Consider the following 11,861-nt stretch of genomic DNA (forward strand, 5'->3'; position numbering starts at 1 on the left):
GAAATACCTTGACATTTCCTACATCTATTGATGAGCTACATGTATGTCTGCTGGTTATGAAAGTGAGACAATAACTTGTCAAGGTTAGTCAAGGTTACTGTTTCTAATCACTTTTTCTTCTTTTTTTTAAACAATATTATGGTAATTATACCAGCCCACTCCTAAAATTGTTCTGTAACAAGCCTCAACCACAGGTTCTATTGGTTTAAAACCACTAACCTAAACAATACACGGATATGAAAGAAACATTTCCTTATTGTGTTCATCTCATCATATAAATTCAATAATATCAGTTTCCTTTAAAACTACCACTCTCCACCACTATACTATGAGTGATATAACAATCCTGACTGATGTGGCCCAAACAAAATATATGCTTTACTATGTGGCTCTAACATCGAGGTGGAATCTTAGTCAAAGATCTTGTGATTTGAAGTTTTAAAGGGACTTCAAAGGGACTTTAGATCCACTGATCTAAATCACCAAACTATATCAAACATCTAATCCTCTAGGTACATGTTAGTACCACATTGTACTAAAGGCTATCACAGAAAAAGGATATAATTGTCCAAGATATAGTTGCATTGGTGATAGCTTATGTCAAGTGCAGTTTTCAATAATAATTAAAGTAGTCAAACAAAAGTTTATATATGTATGTGCAAGGCCTAAGGTATCAAAATTAGAGAACTACCAACAAAAATCAAACACATTTTGATTTTAACCAATTATAACTGCACATTTAGGATTTTAAATTGATTTTGAGAATTTGTGTATAAATAAAAGTTTCATGAAACAATTCTCATGAATATAAGAGACTGACTACCTGGGTCACGAATACCAACTTTCAGAGATGCAGGCTATGTTACAATGGAATACACTCCGTCCCTCGGATAGGACGTTGAATGGAGGCCCCATGTAGAGGAGAGTCACCACCTTTGCATGTTAAGAACCCACTGCACTATTCGTATAAGAGTAGGGGGAAACCCCGGTGTAGTGGTCCACCTGCACTCCCCCCAATCAGTTACATGTATATCGGAAGGAGAGATCTGCGAATCATAGTGATTCAGTTCTCTTTTCGCCTCCCAGGCACAGGTGACGCCAAACAAATAATAACAAGTGGAATGCCTCTGGCCGTCTCACCTGCATCACGCGATTCAATATAGCAGCAGTGCTGATTTTGAAAACTACTATAACTCGCACAAGATGTTCAGTGATACTTGGTGACTCTTATTTCCACGTTTTATGAACTAGACCAATACACTTATAGAGATATGATGGCAATTCAACAAATACCCCCAACGTGGCCAAAGTTCTTTGACCTTACATGACCTTTGACCTTGATCATGTGACCTGAAACTCGCACAGGATGTTCAGTGATACTTGATTACTATTATGTTTAAGTTTTATGAACTAGACCAACACACTTTCAAATTTATGGCTGTAATTCAACAAATACCCCAATTTGGCCAAAGTTCATTGACCCTAAATGACCTTTGACCTTGATCATGTGACCTGAAACTTGCACAGGATGTTCAGTAATACTTGATTACTATTATGTCCAACTTTCATGAATCAGATCCATAAACTTTCAAAGTTATGATGGTAATTCAACAGATACCCCCAATTCGGCCAAAGTTCATTGACCCTAAATGACCTTTGACCTTGGTCATGTGACGTGAAACTCAGGCAGGATGTTCAGTGATACTTGATTAACCTTATGGCCAAGTTTCATGAACTAGGTACATATACTTTCTAAGTTATGCTGTCATTTCAAAAACTTAACCTCAGGTTAAGATTTGGTGTTGACGCCGCCGCCGCCGTCGCCGTCGGAAAAGCGGCGCCTATAGTCTCACTCTGCTATGCAGGTGAGACAAAAATTCGAGTAGTAAGGTTCATCGAGTGCCACATCAACTTGATTTTAGCAAATTGATAAAAAATGCACATTTCAGATTTGCATTGATGTTCAAAAGCTGTGCTCAAATGACCTTTCCATGTAACACGGGTCCCAGGAACATGAGAGATTAGAGATGCTTACCTCTGGTTGTAGAAGGCCGACTTTCTGGTAGTAAGGTTCGTTCAGAGCTACCTCAACCTTACACTGCTCCCCTTCTTCTACCGGTTCAAACACCAGGTCATCCTGATCAAGGCTTACTGATCGACCAATAGGGACCTCCAGTCCAGAGTTCACCCGAACCAACTGACCAATCACATTGCATGTAAGACCCAGGACTAGAAGGAGAGTGGTGGTAGTTTTTACACCATCCATCCTGACTGCTTCGCTGTGTGTCCAAGGAGGGTGCAAGCCCAGAGATCTGGTGACGCACACTCAGACATCAAATGCCACCCAAAGAATCTGTAGCCAATATGAAAATATAATACAGGTAATTAGTTTTAACACTGCAATACAGCAATATCAATTCCCTGTATCTAATTCTGACCACACAGAACATCTAGTAATAATGACAAGGTTTAGAATGAAGTAACGAACACTTCAAAATCTTTACATTTGAAAAATATTAAACATAAATTGCTTTTCTGGCAATGGCACATAAAAAGATGCATTGTTTTACCCTACATTCCAGTATAATATCTGATGATACCCGACCTATTTGTCCTTTTTCACAAATCTCATCAAGGCCTCATTTCATGACGCTACAAGATTGATTATCAGGCTGATTTCTATGACTGATTGCATTGATTATTATGTAAGATTAATCACAAAAATCAGCTTAATAATAAATCGCTAAGCTTTGTTACTTTGAACTGTTCATTTCCTCTTGTTTCCATCACGTATTGCAAATGGAATCTCTATCGAGAGGAAATACAAATATCCTGCCTAAACATGTCAATTTAAGGTCAATAATTGTGTGTAGTTCAGCAAACTGAGTATACTCACAACCAGGGGGCCATTTCATAAAGCTGTTCGTAAGTTAAGAGCAACTTTAAGAACGACTGGTGATCCTTTCTTGTGGTAAATGATATTTTCATTGGCGATGGTTTAGCGCGTAAGAAAGGTTCACCAGTCGTTCTTTAAGTTGCTTTTAACTTACGAACAGCTTTATGAAACACCCACCTGGGGCTTGTAACACAATGCTTAGCAATGATTGTAGAACATTTTTTTATGATTGATTGATTGCATTGATTACAATGTAAAAGCAATCATGAAAATCAAGCGTATGATTAATCATTGACTTTTGTATTAAAAGACCGTTGTGCATTCAAACAATTTTTCTTAAACTACAATCACAAATACAAATCTCAAAACAAATAGAAAGCATTCCTGTGAGCTGATTTTCATGTCAAGCCCACCTGCAATACATTGTATTGCATAATATGTGACACAGTTAAAAGTCAATTTGAAGTGTATGTAATACATGTCTGAACTGGAATAGGTATGATAAAAGTAAAACAGTATTGACTGAATGAATGTTAGGAGTCTACCAAAACTTTGTGGCTTGGCACAGCAGCATAAACTGACTGAACACTGAAAATTTGAAGGCTTTTGAGATTACGAGAATCAATTTTGTCTTATTTTCAGGGGCAGTCTCTATTCTACAAATCTTAATCATCATCATCATCATATAAACCAATCGATTTGAATTGGAAATGATGGTAATGTTACAGTAGTTGAACAAAACTTCTGATTCTTCAATATAAAAATATATAGGGAGATTGGGGTTAGTTGGAACACGGGGTAAAAAGTTGAAACATTGCAATTTCTTTAACACAGGTCTATAAATAAATGTATGCAATTTATACTGTCCAGTATTTATTGCCCAGCATTAGCAACAGACATCCACCATATTACAGACAACACATGTGCAACAAGCCTGGTGAAGTTTAAGAAAGGTGTGTTTGTTTTTTCACCTTCTAAGTAATTTTTTTTTCTTCAGAAATGTTGAGTATCTCAGAGAAGTTTATACATGTAGATCAAGTTGGCCAGTTTGGTGGTATAATAGACACTTGTACCAAGCTACAAAATAAATTTATTAGTATGCCATGGTGAAGTCCCTTTTTGTGCTGTAAGCTTATAAATTTCACATGGGCCTCTGGGGTTAGTTGGAACAAAATTGAAGGGGCTATTTGGAACATCTTCCAACTTTAAATACCCAAACATAATCATGAATTACATTATTAAAACATTGGATTTGAGAAAAAAAAATGTATACAGTATTTCACACTCTTTTGAACATGTATTGTATACCATGCTTGTTTTGTCTCTGTTAGGTCTGAGTGTGCATTTAAGGCCTATTGTAGGCCCCTAATGCAATATTAACCCTTATCAAACTGGGGGGGGCCAATTTGGACCCCCCCTTGACAAATTTTGTCAAGTATACGTCGTCACACGAAATTGTTTGACCGCGCCACTCACTGACTTTTTACTTTTAAGTCTTGTGCATAATATTATACAAAATCTGTGATGCACAGGTGCGCGGTTCCAAAATTATGCAACATTTTGTAAGTGCATGTCAATTGTCAGACCCAAAATTGCTCAAAAACGTGATTCCGTTTACAAAGAAAGTCAATGCAAATTGTGTTTTCCAACTAAAAATCATTAATGGATGATTATTTTTACTTTTTTGGGTTCAAATGTATTGATTTTATGCTATTAATGATCGCAAAAGGTTCCCTGTCAATGTTAATTGGAAAAAACAAAGGTTAAAAAAAACAAAGAAATACATAAGAATTTAAAAAACAAAAAAATACATAAGAAATTAATTATTTTTGCAATTTTTTGTAGACATTTGTTAGAAATGTAAAAATTGATACTCTCATGAAAAATGAGCATTCTACTAGCTATATAAATTGATTTAAAGGCAAAACATTTAACAAAAATTAGGGCAAATTTCATATGCTTATTTGCATTTATAATTAATCAATTTAAATATATAAACATTTAATTTTTGTCAAGTAAATTTGATGCAGAAGTACATGAAATTGCTGATACACTTACTGTAACTGCTTGTAAAATCAAATGCACACAAATATGCAGAATTTTACTACACAGTTGGCCTGAGTGAGTGGCTGTATAACATGGGTAATAGAAAACATAAAGTTCAACAAATCAGAATGCATGCCTTTAATATTTTGATCTTGAAAAAAATAAGCAAATAAGCTCAAACCATGTAATATTAGTTGTAAGTAGTTTTAGTATAATTCTTAATTGACCATGCAGTGTTCCAACTTACCCCATACCATGTTCCAACTTACCCCGTATATGGGGTAAGTTGGAACACTTGAGATGGTCTTGTTCAAAGTTGATTTTTTTTTCAATAACCATCATTGAGTTAAAAAAAATGATGGGTACATTTGTAGCCCTTAGATACATGTACCGGTATATGCTTTAAGCTGATATATTGATTGTTTCTTGAATCAAATCTATTTGGATTTTACAGCCATTTTTGTCAAAAATGTTCCATAACCTAAATCTCCCCTACTATAGAAACTACAGTATATATCCCTTGAGTAAGCAGTTTTGCAATTTTAGGTTGTAAAACTGGTCTATTCTAGTGATATTTCCCACTATTATTTTTGTATAATGTTAATAAAACAAAATTCTTCCCCTTGAAATGATTTTGTTTGTTGAAGATTGTCGGAAAACTCCCTCACAAAAAACACTTATTATCGCTTGAAAAAGACATACCGGTACACATAGAGTCATCATTACAAAAAAAGATAGAGAGGGACCATTTTTGTATCACCACAGGCGCTGTAAGGTGAGAGGCCATATATGCCCTTTTTAGGGATAATTCCCCCATTCTCTAAACTACATGTATGTTCTCCTTCAGCACAGAAAAAAATTAAGATAAGATTTCATAACAGATAAAAGAGAATCAACTCAGGGACAAAGATTTTTTTTTAAGTGTTACCTCAAAATGGGCACATTTCATTTTGAAAAAAGGGTATTTTTTTCCTAAATTGGTAATTTTTTTAGTGTTTTAATAAAAAATTCAGGGACAAATATGTGCAGAATAAAACAAAGTGTTGCATCCCAAAGGACAAATTCATTTTGACAATAGGCATTTTTTCCTATTGGATATTTATGAAATTTGTTGCCCCATCCTTGTTATATATAGTGCAGTCTCTGTTGAACACACTGGTCCACAACTACTTCCATCATGACCCGATTAGCTTCTTCAGAACCAGTGCACCACACAAAGTCAAAAGTTAATAAAAAAAAGTTAGAGCGATTTAGAAATTACATCTACATGTAGATCTAACTAAATTTCACTAACGTTACTGAACATTTTTAAATAAAAAAAACTATGGAAAATCTATTTGAGCACAGGATTTCTCAATATTCTCATATGCATTTATCAGCCTTTATTCAGCTCAGGTTACAATATAAGCTGCAGTGCAGGCCATCATGTTTGCATACAACTTTGCATGCACCACTCAACCTGAATGGTGGTAAGCTAAATTACAAATTAGAAATAAGATAAATTCTGGAATAATGGCATAAGTTTATAACAAGAAATGAAGAAACGGTATAATATTAAGTCTCAAGAGGTATGCGTCAAACATTTTACACATGTGTTAAACACCCATTGGTGTCATTCTATTTGGATACCATTTACCACAAGAAAGGATCACCAGTCGTTCGTAAAGTCGCTCTTAACTTACGAACAGCTTTATGAAACACCCACCTGGTCTGAGAAAAGAGAAAAAGAACTTCTTTTTCTCTTTTCTCAGACCAGGTGGGTGTTTCATAAAGCTGTTCGTAAGTTAAGAGCGACTTTACGAACGACTGGTGATCCTTTCTTGTGGTAAATGGTATCCAAATAGAATGACACCAATGGGTGTTTAACACATGTGTAAAATGTTTGACGCATACCTCTTGAGACTTAATATTATACCGTTTCTTCATTTCTTGTTATAAACTTATGCCATTATTCCAGAATTTATCTTATTAAGAAGAAGAAAGAGCATGACGAGAAAAAGAAGTGATAAAAAACACAACACTGACTAACTCAGTCCTCTAACATTAGATCTCAACCCAGGCCCAGCCTTATCTTATCCAACTGCTACAAAGAAAATCGGCCAGAAAAGCAAAACCAAAGGCACCGCCCGCGCCCCTTCGGGAATCGACGTCGATCTGTTGCGCCGTCCGCGCCCGCGCCCATCCCTTGTCTCTCACTGACTGACGAGTCGAAGATGCCGGGCGGAGGAGTAAAAAATAAAAATTAAAAACACACTTGGATTTGGAATAACATTTATGTTTTGTTAATAAATTCAAAATAAGGTATCACGAAATAGAAGATGTAATTTGTAACTGTAAGTAGAAAATTAATATTCTCTTGCTTTAGATCTAAGTTACCGTACTTACGACAGCAAAAGTCGTTTAAAGTCCACGACCACGTCTACATGCGCTGCAAAGCCTGCAATAACAAGCACCGGGAGCTGAGCCGGAGCGCGAGCCGGAGAGCAGTACAGTCCGAGCAAATAGCTATCGCTAGCGCGCCGCAGCAGCGCTGAGCCTGAGTCAATCTTTGTTGTTTCCCCCGGCCCAGTTGAGGGCCCTTTCGAGCGACCATTAACAGCAATATAGTTAGATGACCAAAAATTGACAGAAATCCATTACAATAATCTTCAAATCAACAAACATTAATAATACAACAATACAAGTTAGATTTTTAATGTGATATTCATATTAAAGGTGTGCTCCGGGCTGAAAAGTGAAATTCACTGATTAAAATACTGAAAATTTAATCAAAATCTGATTTTAAAAATGAAGTGAAATTTCAAATTAGTTTAACAATTTGAATGAATATTCATTTGTGGGATGATGATGTCACGTCCCGGGGTCACGTCCCCACTTTCGTTTTTCTTATATTATTGCATGAAATCATAAGTATTTCATATTTTCATACATGTGGGTATGTATGTCTCATCTAATGCATTAAATCAGTTGTCAATCCATATTTTTCATTCCTGGACCTGTTCATTTTGGAGGACAAAATTTAAATGAACCTAATTTCATATACTAAAATACAAAAGAACAAGTGGGGGTATGACAGGGGGTAAAAAGGGCCCCTAATAATTTTTAGTACAAGTAGGGTCAATTTCTACCAGGGGGGGGGGCTTTGGGGACTGAAGCCCCCCCCCCCCCCAAAAAAAAAAAATGTTCAACCACAAACAAGATGTAGATATATATATATATATATATATATATATATATATTTGCGTATATATATATTGACTAATGCAGTATTATAATTGTGTCTTCAAGTGCTTTAAATCAAAGCTTTTATCCTATACAAATTCGAAAAATTTTCTTATAAGATCTAAATACAGAATGCATGCTTTCTTAGCGAGTATAGTAAGACCATGATCCCCTGCAAAATAAAAGAATGCTTAGCATTTTGTTTTTAAATTGACCTCCCGAAATTTACTAAACACGAATCCGAATGCTGTAAAATTTAAGTTTTGACTTTACATTAATTGTCTATTTTTTGTCAAGATTAAAGGACAATTCCACCCCCAAAAAAAGTTTATTGGAATAAAAGGAGAAAAATCAAACAAGCAGAGCACTGAAAATTTTATCAAAATCGGATGTAAAATAAGAAAGTTATGACATTTTAAATTTTCACTTAATTTCACATAAAGTTATAAGCACATCCTGGTCAGTATATGCAAATGAGCAGACTGATGACATCACCCACTCACTATTTCTTTTGTATTTTATCATATGAAATATGAAAAATTCTAATTTTCTCCTCAATGTCAAGTGAAACAACATTTTATTCCTCCCTGAACATATGGAATTATTATTATTTAAACAGTTTATGTTTAAGTCAAGTTGGTCCTTATTGTCAAATCTGTAAAAATTGAAATATTGTATAATTCAGACAATAAAAAACAGAAGAAATAGTGAGTGAGTGACATCATTGACTCTCATCTTGCATATCACTGAGTTGTGCATATAATGTTTTGTGAAAAATAAGCGAAACTTAAAAATGTCATAACTTTCTTATTTTACATCAGATTTTGATGAAATATTTCAGTGTTATGCTTGTTGGATTTTTCTCCTTTTATTCGAATCAACAATTTTCTGGGGTGGACTTGTCCTTTAAACGCGATCTGAAATTTTGGCATTTTTTATATGTTTTCTTTGGGATTGGAGAAAATGGTTCAGTCGATATACCGAGGCTAGTGCCATGGTTGTCGATTCATATTTCGGATTGGGAGTGGGGTGAGAAAAAAAATCTAATATTTCGGCTCGCTCATCTGCGCGCCAAATTTTATCAGAATTTTGCACATGAACTTATATAGCTCCGAAAACTTGGCAATAATTTTCTCAACATAATAGTATTTTAATGTCAAGTATTAGAGTTTTATAGTGCTTTCCGATGTTTTTTTTTTTTTTTTTACATATTTCTGCATTTAATACTATTGTCAAAATTATTGGGGGAGCAAATCAATATGTTCGCCCCTGCCCCCCCCCCCCCCCCCCAGAACGAGGCCTCAGGTTAGAATGATTTGACTCTATTTTCTGCAATAATTTATTGTGTATACTATGATGTGTTATGGCAGAGATCCTGTATGTTGAGTATCCCATTCAGGAATATAAAGGTGCTGTAGATTTACATTATTTTATTTGGAAGTTTATATGGAATTAAATGCTAGATTGACTTCTCCCTGGTCACCGCATTCCTTCATAACACATTGAAGGGGGTTGGTATCATTAAAACCCCCATCATCTGGTATATTTTTTATATTACGTTTAAGGTCTTAACTCTGAAAATTAAAAATATCGCTCTTGAAAGTAAGAATTTTCCCTGTTTCATCTTTTCATCATTTATCATCCCCAACTGATGAAAGTTTTCTGTATTTTTCGCTGTTTCATTTGGTTCACTCACGTATATAATGAAAAGCCTGGAAAGAATAACATTGCCCTTCTTAATTTTTGTCCCTCTTATCGTGAAGTGAAATCACATATGCTCTCATCCACATTATAATCACCAATCAGGGTTTGATGGGTGTGTTTATACATGTAGATGAAATGATTATGAAATTGTTCAAGCATTTTGAATGATATTTTTGCTCGGTCGCTACGCTCCCTCGCACAATATTAGAAACATATTTGGGGGCTATAGGGGCGGCGGACTAGCTGCTTGGTCAAAGCAGTTTATTCTTCATTGTACACACAGTTATGCTGCTCATTATAGGCAATTTCCATAATTTTGAATAAACCAATGTCGAAACTTTATCAAGCCTCCAGATGCCCCACCAAAAATTTTAGTTTATAACCGCGCCTGATTTTTACCCTGGCATTTTTACTCGAACCATGGCTTTGCCAATATACAATCCCATTTCTGGTATTTTACCCCCTTTATTTGATCTCCAATTTACCCGACCTGTCGTTTTACCCCTATCATTCCTTTACCTCTCCCATTATGGCATTTTCACACCGTATACCATCTTAACTTTTGTCTTACATCTGTCAATTTTACCTCTGCCATTTTTAACCCCTACCATTTTTACCTCTCCTATCTTTGACATATTGTTACCCCTACCATCAGTGGCGTACCGTGGGTCACGGCATTGGGGGGGGGGGGGGGGCACCAGCATAAATTTTGAGAAGTGCGCTCAGTTGCCAGGTATACTGACATAATAAAGACATTTTTAGGACAGTGTCATTAAACGGATATGTATCTCACTGATCACATAATGCGAGCGCGAAGCGCGAGCTGAATTTTTTTGAAATTCAGACCTAAAAAGGACATTATAAGCAAATTCTTGTAATCATAATACATACCTGTCTCGCTAAACAAACCATGCGAGCGCGAAGCGCGAGCTGAAATTTTTGTATATATTGACCCCAAACAGGGACATTTTAAGGACAATATTTTAGGAATCCATTAAGAGTATACATATCTCACCATAGTCATCTATTGTGAGTGCCAATCTCTTGCTGATTTTGTTAGAATAATATACATCTAAACACATGAAGCACTTTTTGTAATCGTTGTAATCATGGTTAACATACGCATCTCACTAATCAAATATTGTGAGCGCGAAGCGCGAGCTGAAAATTTAGGAAATTCAGACCTGAAGAGGAACATTTTAAGGCTTGTTTGTAGGAATTCACGAAGATCATACGTATTTCACTAACAAAAATATGTGAGCGCGAAGCGCAAGCTTAAATTTTTGCATATCATTGACCCAAAACAGGGATATAAGGACTATTTTTTTTAAGGAATCCATTAAGAGTACATATCTCACCATAGTCATCTAATGCGAGTGCCAAACGCATGCTGATCTTGTTAGAATTACATGTAAATGACACATGAAGCACTTTTTGTAGTCATTATCATATACGCATCTCACTAACCAAATGATGCGAGCGCGAAGCGCAAGCTGAAAATGTTTGATATTCAGATCAGAAAAAGGGACATTTTAACGACTGATTTTGGGAATTCATGAAGAACAGACATATCTCACCAATCCACGAATGCGAACGTAAGCACGGACAGGAAATGGTTTATATTAAGACCTTAAAATGGGGCAATCACTTTAAGTAGTCATGAAATAGAAGCATATGTCACTACATAAACAATAATAATTCGAAGTGCGAGGAAATATATTTGGTGTATATTGACTTGAAAACGGGAGGTTTTAGTACAACATGATTATATATCTTGTTAAACATACAATGCGAGCACCAGGAACAATGAAGACATAGGCCCTGCGCAAATTATGTTTCATAAAGTTATAATTTTTTTTAATGTAATATAACATAACATAATTATAACATAATATAACATTATAAATCACCGTCTTTTGAAAGCTACAATACTTACACTGCCTGTATAATAATAACCTGGAATATAGTATCGTAAAAAGCAGTAGCGGACCGT

At 35.4% G+C, this 11,861-nt stretch overlaps 1 protein-coding gene across 1 annotated transcript in view; it reads right to left on the minus strand.

Moving 5' to 3' along the window:
- The window catches only part of LOC129272145 (FRAS1-related extracellular matrix protein 1-like), a 33,618-nt gene extending 26,228 nt beyond the window's left edge, over nt 1–7,390 (minus strand). The window contains exons 1-2 of the mRNA XM_064106367.1: nt 7,328–7,390; nt 2,036–2,353 (exon numbers count right to left, since the gene is read on the minus strand). Coding sequence (XP_063962437.1) covers nt 2,036–2,266 — 231 coding nt within the window. The 5' untranslated portion in view covers nt 2,267–2,353; nt 7,328–7,390. The remainder of the gene's footprint in view (nt 1–2,035; nt 2,354–7,327) is intronic.
- Between the last annotated feature and the right edge of the window lie 4,471 nt (nt 7,391–11,861).

This window comes from Lytechinus pictus, chromosome 11 (assembly GCF_037042905.1).
Source record: "Lytechinus pictus isolate F3 Inbred chromosome 11, Lp3.0, whole genome shotgun sequence".
NCBI lineage: Eukaryota > Metazoa > Echinodermata > Echinoidea > Temnopleuroida > Toxopneustidae > Lytechinus > Lytechinus pictus.